The sequence below is a fragment of the Trichomycterus rosablanca genome, chromosome 19, assembly GCF_030014385.1.
Source record: "Trichomycterus rosablanca isolate fTriRos1 chromosome 19, fTriRos1.hap1, whole genome shotgun sequence".
Lineage (NCBI taxonomy): Eukaryota > Metazoa > Chordata > Actinopteri > Siluriformes > Trichomycteridae > Trichomycterus > Trichomycterus rosablanca.
The window spans coordinates 9,491,495-9,503,542 of NC_086006.1; the positions used below are offsets into that span (position 1 = coordinate 9,491,495).

The 12,048-nt window shown below is 41.0% G+C and overlaps 1 protein-coding gene across 1 annotated transcript; it reads right to left on the reverse strand.

Moving 5' to 3' along the window:
* Positions 1 to 1,192: 1,192 nt before the first annotated feature.
* Positions 1,193 to 6,538, reverse strand: pfdn4 (prefoldin subunit 4). Its single transcript, XM_063015483.1, has 4 exons — positions 6,451 to 6,538; positions 3,902 to 4,009; positions 3,170 to 3,310; positions 1,193 to 1,594 (listed from the first exon to the last, which is right to left on the reverse strand). The coding sequence occupies exons 1-4, from the start codon at positions 6,475 to 6,477 to the stop codon at positions 1,463 to 1,465; spliced, it is 408 nt and encodes a 135-aa protein (XP_062871553.1). The 5' UTR covers positions 6,478 to 6,538; the 3' UTR covers positions 1,193 to 1,462.
* Between the last annotated feature and the right edge of the window lie 5,510 nt (positions 6,539 to 12,048).

Below are 12,048 nucleotides of genomic sequence, written 5' to 3' on the forward strand. Positions count from 1 at the left end.
TTCTTCGAACCTTGGTGTTTTGTAGAGAACCGAACCGCGTTTCCACCAGTTTTTGGGAACCGAACCTGCGTCATCAATGGTGGGTGTTACACAAAGAAAGTAAATAGTATCATGATGGCGGAGTGTGTAGATTATGTGCGAGCTTTTGTGCTGCTGTTACAGATGTTCGTTTTTATGTAAAAAGCATCGATCAGACGTAGACGTGCTTGTCGCAGTTGTTGTTTTCTTTAGTTCATTGACGTGAGAAGCGTTTTGCGCTTCGCTTTTACCGCGACTCTCGGCGTAAATAGCTGATTTGCTCAGCGCTCAGGCTTGAGCGATAAAACATCATTAAAGTTCCACGACACGAACAAACGTTAGTGTAAAATAACCATCAAATCCAGTATAAAAGCTCCACATGTATCTGTGTTTAACTGGATTTACTTCACGTGTGGTTTATGCAGCTCGAGGTTCTGAATCTGTAAAAAAAGCTTCACCTAAAAAAGCGTAACATGGATGAATGTACTAAAAGTACGACATAGAAACACTCAATTTATCTCGGTTATTACCAGCTATAAGTGCTCTGTACTGCCCAAATTCATAGGTCGCTGTTTTAGTACAACAAGCCACGTTAAGCTTTATTTTTTACGTTAAGCGGTGTTTGTACTGTCCGGGTCGCTTTTACCACGTCATATCACACAGTTCATCGCTTTGAAAATATCAGCAGCAAACTGGCTCAAATTTTAATCAGGTGAACTTTAAAAGATGAAAGTGGTTTAAATTCTATATAGTGTTATAATGTCTCATGTGAAAACGTCCACTCCAAACCACAGATGGACGTCACGGTTCGCGCTGAAAAACCAAGTATTCTGTGGTGCCAGATTAGAACGCAAGTTCGCTGTGTGGAACCTCTTTTCTTCGGTGGAAACACGCGGAACCGGTTCAAAATCAAGTTCGGGAACCGGAACGGAACCGGAACTGCGTCGGTGGAAATGGGGTATGAGTGGCTGTAACAATGATGGGGAACTCTTTACAGTTTAGTTTAACTTTTCTGTAGATCCTAATGCATGTCGTTAAACCTTAAACCCACACATGTAATATGTTTTAAACAACTACAAATGTGCCGATGATTCGCAGCAATATTAACTTCCACATTTATTCAATCAGCAAAACTTTAGTCTCTAGAATATGAACCACTCAAATGAAGTCAACCTTCTGTTCGAGCTTTTTATTTCAACAGCAGTGACAGCTTCTCATCCATTTTACTGCACAGTGCATTGACTTCTCATGCCCAGAGTCTTCTGTATAAACTGACACATCTTTGAAATCCTGTATTTCTTTATAACTACAGAAACATAATGACCCATATGAGACAGAATCAATCACCAGCGCTGCAAAACGAACGAAAAAAAGAGCTCCGTATAGGAAGCTGTGCGTTCTGTTGGTGTTGAGTATGTCAAATAAAGTCCAATTAATGAAAGGCTCAGCTTTCATCAGCTTCCAGATTGATGTTGTTCCCGAATTTGGCATACAACTTAACTTTGAGATCTCCAAGAACTTCCTGTATTGATGCAACCCGACCCTCGAGTGTTCTGATTTCTTCCTTGAGACTTTCCTGTGGAACATAACAGTATGGTGAAATTACAGCCAGCTTAAAATTCCTTATGAACTAAAATGAATTATTTGTGATTACATGGGGTCTTGGGGGGGGGGGGGGGGGGGGGGGATCATACAAGAGAATGTTTGTTTTTATAACCCTATTTTTTATTACATTTATGACATTCACAGTACAGTAATCAGCCATAACATTAAAACCACCTATACGTCTACTTCTATAGAACAAAGTATCTTTGAAGCATATAGTAAATTATCCTATGGATCTGTCCTCCTCTAAGGCAAGGATTTTCATCATTCAGGGTCACCTGTATAACAGCATTAAGCATTAAGGCATGGTGTCACTACACTTCAAATCTTTTGCTTGAATAATATATTGCCTCTACACTGAGTATCTAGTATCTCAGAACATGCCTGATACAAATTTACAGAATATTTGATACATTATTTTCTGAGAAACATTATTATTGGTTAGTGTTCCTTTAAGTGTCTCTTATTTTTTTAAATAAGTTACAGTATAGGTAATTTGTGAGAAATAACAGCAGCAATGTCCTAAGCAGTTTACATTACATGCATTCGTCCTTTAATATTTAAACAATATCTCTAGCATTCTAGGTTCCAGCATCCGCCCAGTACAGAGCGCAGGTCCGCCAATCAACAGACGGTATTTAACAGCTCATTTGTGGTCTCCGCCCCAGTGGTTTAAAAGGAGTGGAGTCCGCCCCTGTTTAAGTGGAGTGGTTTAAAGACTGCAGTGTTCAGTTTTCTGTAAACAATAGGGATGTAACGATGCACCACAAGACAGTTAAAAATCGGCACTGCCGCTATTCACCTCGCCTGGTTGACGGCACTTCACAAAGTTGCCAGGTAGGGAAGTTTCCAGCCAAATTTATTTATGTGAGGATACTTGCTTTATTTGTATTATTCATTTATTTATATAATGTTAGATTTGTTTTAAAATTTCATTTCAGTTTTTTTTACACAATAAGCATTGTTTTGCATAGTTTGTACCTACCTTAGAAATAAAAGGGCATTCATTATTTAGATAAATAAAAAATAAGAAAAAAAAAATTTAAGAGAAATAATAAAAAGAAACTAATAAAAGGAAAAGGAACCCAGGACCTTCTTGCTGTGAGGTGACCGTGCTACCAACTGAGTTTAAGCACCACTGAACTAGAGATATTGGCCTAGCTGATATTGGTTATACGAGCTTGACAGTCCACTATTTTAAAGCTTTAAAATACATTCCTGACAGCCAGTGTTTACTTAAAAAAACACATTTTCTCTTGTGCAATAGAGACCAGGATTTTTCTGAGCTTGTGTTTTACTGACATCTGGTAGAGTGAGGGAACCGTCTGCCAATATTAAAGTTGTCTTTTACTAAATATCACTGACCTGACCTTTTATGGGAGACAACAGAACTGTAAAGCCCTGACACATCAACATTTCCAACCAGGCTGCTATTCCCTTTACAAATCACTAAGATCATGAACACACTGTATGAAAGAAGTGTGTAAATACATTTTAAACTGCAAACAACGTTTACAATACAGTGGGTCTTAATTTGTTTTCTCACCTTGGCTGCCTCGAGCATCTCCTGCGTCTCCTCTTGCGAGTGACTGATGAAGACGTCGCCGATCTGATACGGAATCAGAAGGTCGTCGTCTTCGCACATCATAAGGTCATCGCTGGCATCCTCCAGATTCTGTAGGGACTTCTGAAAGTGAAAAAAAAACCCACAAAGTAATATGTTAAAGATGAGCAATGATGAGCCAAAACATTAGGACCACTTGTCTACTATGCTATCCCAGCAGGTCCTTCAAATTCTGGATAGTCCGGCCATCTTTTCTGGGGGTAAACAATGCACACATGCCCAGCTGTCCACACAATCATGGGAAACACTCGGTCAGACCAGTTGACCTCCTTGAATTGCTCTGATTCCGGAAGACCAGTTCAGATTGTGTGCCCATTGTCCACTAGCCGGCGACTACACAGCCCCATACACAAAAGGCTTGTCCTCGAATCATCACAGCTGCTTGTAGGCACCCTTGGCTGTCTCACAGATACCTTAACCTTGTCATCTAAGGATCATCATAAGGATATGACCAATATCAAAGTAACTCAGGTCTTTATGGCTGATCATACCTGCTGCTGCCGCCAACACCATTAGCCAAACATTTAATATATTCCTGACCGTAACACGCACAACCGTTACAAAATATGCAGTGGTCTTAATGTTTTGGCTCATCAAGGTAAATAGGCTATTAGATCATTTGTATTTCGATTAAAAGCTAATGCATGCTCTTACTTTTTTGGCTTCTATTTCATCTTTCAACTCGGTCATCCGGTTTGTGTTTCTGGCAAACTTGTTAATCTTCTGCTGGTCTTCAAAAGTGACATTGACATCTTCAACTCCCTGAAATGAGAAGAACATAATGAGCACACTGACCCAACCCAGAAACTCTTTACAACACCCTTGTTAAGTTTTGTGCTTTGTAATTGATCACTTATTTATTTATAAGGATAAGGACATCATGTTTTGCACACTTTGGTTACATTCATGTTTTCATTCACTCACTTGCATGTTTTTGGACTGTGGCAGAAAACCCACACAGATACAGGGAGAACATGCAAACTCCACACAGAAAGAGACCCTGTCACAAAACACGACTTGCACGATTCATTACACTGTCAGGTTAAAATCTGTGGGAAGAGAAGAGCTACAGGGCTGATTTTTTTGCATTTAGCCCCAAGTGTAGATAAGTCAGGGCAACACTGTGGTTTGGTGGGTAGCACAAGAAGGTCCTGGGTTCAAATCCCAGGTGGAACAGAGTGGTCCGGGTCTATTCTCCCAGTGTCTGCGTGGGTCTCTTCTCACAGTTCACAGTATTGTACATTATTAACTACATTCTTTGTTGTTTTACTCCAAAGGCATTCTGATGGAAACCTGTTTACCCGCCGAGGTTAAGGATTAAAGTCGAGACTGCCGTGACAACTATGCTGCTCCTGCCGGATGTGACGGGTCTGGAGTAATTGCATCAAGAATGACAAGAACTCACTACAGACTTTATTGAAGACTAGAGCGAATAACAACTCTATTATTATTTATTTATCTATTTATTACCAGTTATAACTTTTAGATCATTTAATTCTGTGTTTGTATGCTTGTGTAAATCGTGTATTTATTTAAAGTATCCTCCAGACCACCCAAGAAGGATGGGCCCTGCTGAGTCTGGTTCCTCTCAAGGTTTCTTCCTGTAATTTTCAGGGAGTTTTTCCTTGCCACAGTCGCCCTCGGCTTGCTCAACAGGGGTTTTTGTATCTGTTGGTCCTGGATTTTGTAAAGTTGCTTTGAGACAATGTCTAAAAAGCACTATATAAATAAAGTTGACTTGACTTGCCAATGAATGAATGTAGATAATTACCTGTATGTCATCTCCTCTTAAATGTATTTAGCTATTTTGACAGTAAATTATGCAGGTGGATCTAATGTTTGGTTCATAGGTGTATATATGACCCCACATGAGGGTCTGTTAAGCACTCTTATATAAATTACATTTTCATGTAAAGGGGGGCGGCACGGTGGCTAAGTGGGTAGCACTGTCGCCTCACAGCAAGAAGGTCCTGGGTTCGATCCCCAGGTGGGGCGGTCCGGGTCCTTTCTGTGTGGAGTTTGCATGTTCTCCCCGTGTCTGCGTGGGTTTCCTCCGGGTGCTCCGCTTTCCTCCCACAGTCCAAAGACATGCAAGTGAGGTGAATTGGAGACACTAAATTGTCCATGACTGTGTTCAATATAACCTTGTGAACTGATGAACCTCGTGTAATGAGTAACTACCGTTCCTGTCATGAAGGTAACCGAAGTGTAAAACATGACGTTAAAATCCTAGTAAACAAACAAACAATCATGTAAGGGGGGGTGTGTGTTTGCCCTGTGATGGACTGGTGACCTGTCCAGGGTTTTTCCTGCATTTCGCCCAGTGAATTGCACCCACCGCGACCCTGCATTGGATGAAGCAGTGGTAATATTGACAATGAATGTAGATAAGTCTATATTTTTACCTCTGCCATCTCCTTTTAAGTCTAGTTTGCTATTATGGCAGTAATTTATGCAGGTGGATCTAATGTTTGCTTCATATGTGTATATTTTAGCCACATGAGGGTCTGTTAAGCACTTATATATAAATTACATTTTCATCCCAACACTTATTGGTTAGTAAATTAGTTAAGACACAGTAACTAGTCTTTAATGTATTGGACTAATAGGTATCTGGTTGCAGGCAACCCCATCATTGACTGCTAGGGCTCCTAAGAAGGCAATGTAATGTAGGTAGTCACACTGGGAAACCAGATAAGTAGCTAACTCCTGTGAATACAAATATTTCCAATAGTTAGATTACTAAAATGCATCTAAAACCCAATAATTAATTAATAAGTAAATTGTATAATCTGTTTGGGTATGCCTGCATGTAGCGCACATAAGTGATCCTGCATACGTCACATCCTCAAGCCCTAAAACGCGTTATAAATAAATGCTTAAAAATAATCGTTTGTGACCGAAAGTCCAGTTTTATGAGTAAAAATACACTTTTTATTAAATATAATAATAATTCCTACATATTAAACAGAGCAGTACAGCTCACACCCAGAGATACAATGAAATGTATCCAGTGTGCACGGCGTTCTACCAGGCTAGCTAGCAACAATGCGCTAGCTAATTAAGCACTACGCACCACCTACACACCCAACACACAACATTTACACATTTGCGAACCAAACCCATAAATATAAAACTCTAAAATTCATAAGTCAGACATTTAATTTACAAACTGAAGCAAAAACCGGTACATGCAGACTTACGACTGATTTCTTCACGGTGGCTGACATGTTGAAAAAGGAGAACGCCTCAGAGGTGGGTTGCCAGATCTAGTTTTACTCAGTACTCACAATTGAATGGCAACCCTCAAAAATACAACCATCTCTATTTCCTCGGCTGCTCCCGTTAGGGGTCGCCGGCGGATCGTGGTCCGCATTATTGATTTGGCACAGTTTTTACCTCGGATGCCCTTCCTGACACAACCCTCCCTATTTATCCGGGCTTGGGACCGGCTCTACAATGCACTGGTTCATGCGTCCTAGCTGCTAGTCTCCTAATTCAGAGTCTCCAATTAGCCTGGCTGCATGTTTTTGGACTGATTTTGGTGTCGAGCTAATAAACACTTTACAGGCCTTCTTGTCTCCTTGTTTCTACTGTACACTCATTGTCCATTTTATCAGCTCCACTTACCATATAGAAGCACTTTGTAGTTCTACAATTACTGACTGTAGTCCATCTGCTTTGTTAGCCCCCTTTCATGCTGTTCTTCAATGGTCAGGACTCTCCCAGGACCACTACAGAGCAGGTATTATTTGGGTGGTGGGTCATTCTCAGCACTGCAGTGACACTGACATGGTGGTGGTGTGTTAGTGTGTGTTGTGCTGGTGGTATAAGTGGATAAGACACAGCAGCGCTGATGGAGTGTTTAAACACCTCACTGTCACTGCTGGACTGAGAATAGTCCACCAATTAAAAAAAATCCAGCCAACAGCACCCCGTGGGCAGCGTCCTGTGACCACTGATGAAGGTCTAGAAGATGACCAACTCAAACAGCAGCAATAGATGAGCGATCGTCTCTGACTTTACATCTACAAGGTGGACCAAGTAGGTAGGAGTGTCTAATAGAGTGGACAGTGAGTGGTATTTAAAAACTCCAGCGGCGCTGCTGTGTCTGATCCACTCATACCAGCACAACACACACTAACACACCACCACCATGTCATTGTCACTGCAGTGCTGAGAATGATCCACCACCTAAATAATACCTGCTCTGTGGTGGTCCTGTGGGGGTCCTGACCATTGAAGAACAGGGTGAAAGCAGGTTAAAAAAAGCATGCAGAGAAACAGATGGACTACAGTCAGTAATTGTAGAACTACAAAGTGCTTCTATATGATAAGTGGAGCTGATAAAATGGTCAGTGAATATAGAAAACACCAAGTCAGGTCTTGAGGGTTTGAAGGCATTAAGATATATTTTACATTTCAAATTCTATTTTTTGGATTTGGTTTGAATATAATCATCACTGTCTCATTAGTAAACATCCACTTTGTAAACTAAAAGCTAGCTGCACCCATAGGCAAATATTAGCTCAATGCTTACAGCCTGTTTTGTGATGATTGCTCTATTGATATAGATTCATGACTGCCATGTAGACTGGGCCAATCCAGTAAATACCATCACATATCACAAAGCTGTAAAAGGAAAATATTAAATAGCAGCTTGAAGTTTTCCAAAATGCTACGAAATGCTGCACACTATATATACTGTATATACACTGATCAGCCATAACATTAAAACCACCTCCTTGTTTCTACACTCACTGTCCATTTATCAGCTCCACTTACCATATAGAAGCACTTTGTAGTTCTACAATTACTGACTGTAGTCCATCTGTTTCTCTACATACCTTTTTAGCCTGCTTTCACCCTGTTCTTCAATGGTCAGGACCACCACAGAGTACGTATTATTAAAGAGGTGGATCATTCACAGCACTGCAGTGACAATGACATGGTGGTGGTGTGTTAGTGTGTGTTGTGCTGGTATGAGTGGATCAGACACAGCAGTGCTGCTGGAGTTTTTTAAATACCGTGTCCACTCACTGTCCACTCTATTAGACACTCCTACCTAGTTGTAAATGTAGATGTAAAGTCAGAGACGATCGCTCATCTATTGCTGCTGTTTGAGTTGGTCATCTTCTAGACCTTCATCGGTGGTCACAGGACGCTGCCCACGGCGTGCTGTTGGCTGGATATATTTTTGGTTGGTGGACTATTCTCAGTCCAGCAGTGACAGTGAGGTGTTTAAAAACTCCAGTAGCGCTGCTGTGTCTGATCCACTCATACCAGCACAACACACACTAACACACATCCATGTCAGTGTCACTGCAGTGCTAAGAATGATCCATCACCCAAATAATACCTGCTCTGTAGAGGTCCTGTGGGGGTCCTGACCATTGAAGGACAGCATGAAAGGGGGCTAACAAAGCATGCAGAGAAACAGATGGAATACAGTCAGTAATTGTAGAACTACAAAGTGCTTCTATATGGTAAGTGGAGCTGATGAAATGGTCAATGTGTGTAGAAACAAGAAGGTGGTTTTAATGTCATGGCTGATCGGTGTATATAGTATATATTGTATTATACATTTAAATTAAATTTAAATAAACCAGTATACAATTAAATCCTTATCAGGTCCTTTGAGGTTTTCTATGCCTGGAGTGTCACAAAAATTCCTTTCATAATAGCAGGCAAAGGGTAACCCTGAAGGAATTTCTCTTCCACCCCCACTGTGTACACTGTGTACACTGTGTATGTTTTACCACATTATTGACTCACAGCTACACGCGCAACAACCTATTTAAGCTTTCTTTCATGGACATCAGCTCACAATGTAACGTATTGTTAATGTGGTTATAAACGTTACCCTATGTACACCACATGGTCTAAAGTATGTGGCTGAAACTACTAAACGTAATCATTACAAGGGGTGAACACATACTTTTGGACATATAGTAAATAATTTAGTGACACACGTGCATTAACAAAAGTATATTGTGCGCACGCAATGTAGCCAATCCATCACCTCAGCCATCCACTCTCAGACACAGCCAATCACGTCTGTATTTACAGAATAAAGCCGGGCATGGTCTAGCAGATTGCAACATTCCAATATAGGCCTCTGCATCAACAGTACCTTTGCACATATGCAAGTCAGCATGATAGATAGCATGACCTTTGGCACATAGAACTCAACAGCAACATTTCAAGCTGGAGCCTGGACTGACCACAGCACACATTTGATCTGTTTTTGGTCCATCTCGGAAAAGCTTGGGCCCAGAGAACTCGACAGTGTTTCTGTGTAGAATTGATGTATGGTTTTCTCTTTGAGAATTCGCATTTCTTGATGCAGTGATAGACTGGGTTATGTAACAACAGTTTTCCAAAGTATTTCTTTTTTCTTTTTTTAAATTTTTCCCCTTTTTCTCCCCCTTTAGCGCATTCAGTTGTTCAATTTTGCATCATGCTTCCTCTCTGTCTATGCCGAACCCTGCCCTGACCGAGGAGATCGAAGCTAACCCATATCCCCTCCGAAACATGGGCAGCAGCCGGATGCATTTTTGCCACCCACACATTGATGAGTGTGGCGCCACCTAGCGTTGCATGCGGAGAGACACACCCTAAGGGCACTCTTCCTCATCTCTGTGCAGGCGCCTCTAATCAGCCAGCAGAGGTCGTAATCGCATTCTGACAGAGAGAGAGACCCACATCCGGTTCTTTGTCCCACCCCCCAACTGAGCAACCGGCCAATCGTTGCTCATACAGCCACTCAGCCTCGAACCGGTAAGGCAAAGCTGGATTCGATACGACATACTCAGAATCCAGCTCTGGTTGCAGCGTGTCTTTTTACCGCAGCGCCACCTGAGCGGCGTCTTCCAAAGTATTTCTAAGAACATGTGGCTATAATTATCACACTAGCTAAGAGGTTTCTCATGCAATGCTGTCTAAAAGATCAGTGTTTGCTGGTCTGATATTTCCCTGTGTTCCCTGAATCTTTTTATAGTATTATGTATGGTAGATGGGGAAAGACCTAAATTATTTATAATGTATTGCCAGTCAGTTGCACAAAGTTATAAGCCATGATCCATGTTTGCTTGCAAAGACTGAGCAAGGCCCTTAACCCTCAATTGCTTTGACTGTATAATGTCGCTTTGGATAAAACTGTTTGCTAAATGCCAAAAAATGTGTAAATGTTCCAACTTCTTCAGATAAGAGGTTTGTATCTGCAGTCATGGTCCTGAATTAACTTTGTTGTATGTCCAAGATTAACAGAATCCAAGATCACTGTACTGTATTACAACCATAACAGTATTTGCCTTGGCTTCCGTGTTTGGGTTTTATACATGGGCCTCTGAAGAGCTGCTTTGTGACTGAACAGAACTGAGCTAAGACTGTGGTGGTGTGTTTTTTCAGGCCTTTATTCATGCTGTCAGCCACAAGCCTTACTAGAGCATTTCAAATTCAGAAATTAAATAGGCAGAATTGACAATAGATGTAAGATGCAAATAATAAGTGCAAAAAGGTACTGTCAAAGTATGTACTGACATGGTGGTGGTGTGTTAGTGTGTGTTGTGCTGGTATGAGTGGATCAGACACAGCAATGCTCCCTGTCATTTCTGGACTGAGAATAGTCCATCAACATATCCAGCCAGCAGTGCCCCATAGGCAGCGTCCTGATACCACTGATGAAGGTCTAGAACAGGGGTGGGCAATTAAATTTTCCAAGGGGCCACATAAGAAACTCGGACTGTTGTGGAGGGCCGGACCAATAAGGTGAACTTAATTCTGCTCAATATTAATTTTATCTTTTTATTTACATTTACATTACATTTTCAGCATTTAGCAGATGCATTTATCCAAAGCGATTTACAATACAGTTACAGTATACAGTCTGAGCAATTAAGGGTTATGGGACTTGCTCAAGGGCCCAACAGCAGCAACCTGGCAGTGGTGGGGCTTGAACCAGCAACCTTCTGATTACTAGTCCAGTACCTTAACCACTAGGCTACAACTGTCAACTCTTTATGAAAAGCAGTGAATTGTACAGTTCTAATAAGCTGTTAATGTTTTGATGTTACATTTAGAACATTAGAAGTAGGCAGAGTAAAAACATCAACATTATTTTACTATTTAAACAAACAAATGCAAAAACAAATGTGAACAAAATGTGCAGGTTTTTAAACTTTACACTATTTTGTTTTGAGTCTAATTACCTCATTTGTTTTTCAGTCCTTTGTTATTGTTTAATATTATTTTTAAAATCACAGAGCTGGTCCTGACTGCTTCAGTTCTGGATGTGTTAAACTTTATAAAACAGTCTTTGTTGCTTTTGCAATTTAGTTAGAGAAGCTTCAGGTGTGACGCTCCGCATCGTTCATGTTCTTATGTTTCTGTGTAGTACAGCGATTTAGAGCCTAAATTCTGATCCTTAACCAGCGTTACATCTGACTTTAGTAAATAAACAATTCAGAAGTTCGTGTCTTGTTAAAAACTCCACCGTCAATCACACTCAGTTCTGTTCGCATTACAGTGAAGCTGATACACTCGCACACACACGCATACGCAAATCAAAACGTACGGATATTTAAAGACACAGCGCTCTCGTCAAAGTTATATTGCATGTTTGATGTACATTTATTTACATCTAATTTTTAATTGCCACGAACCTCACGCGGGCCGGTTGGGGATGTCTCGCGGGCCGGATGTGGCCCGCGGGCCGTACAATGCCCAGGTCTGGTCTAGAAGATGACCAACTCAAACAGCAGCAATAGATGAGCGATCGTCTCTGACTTTACATCTACAAG

Bases quoted from the DNA above. Each gene is read 5' to 3' on its own strand.
- pfdn4 (XM_063015483.1), bottom strand. From the start codon at position 6,477: ATGTCAGCCACCGTGAAGAAATCAGTC. The intron at 3,311-3,901 runs GTAAGAGCATGC...TTTCACTTTCAG, and splicing joins ATGAAATAGAAGCCAAAAAA to AAGTCCCTACAGAATCTGGA. The intron at 1,595-3,169 runs GTGAGAAAACAA...TATGTTCCACAG, and splicing joins AGATGCTCGAGGCAGCCAAG to GAAAGTCTCAAGGAAGAAAT.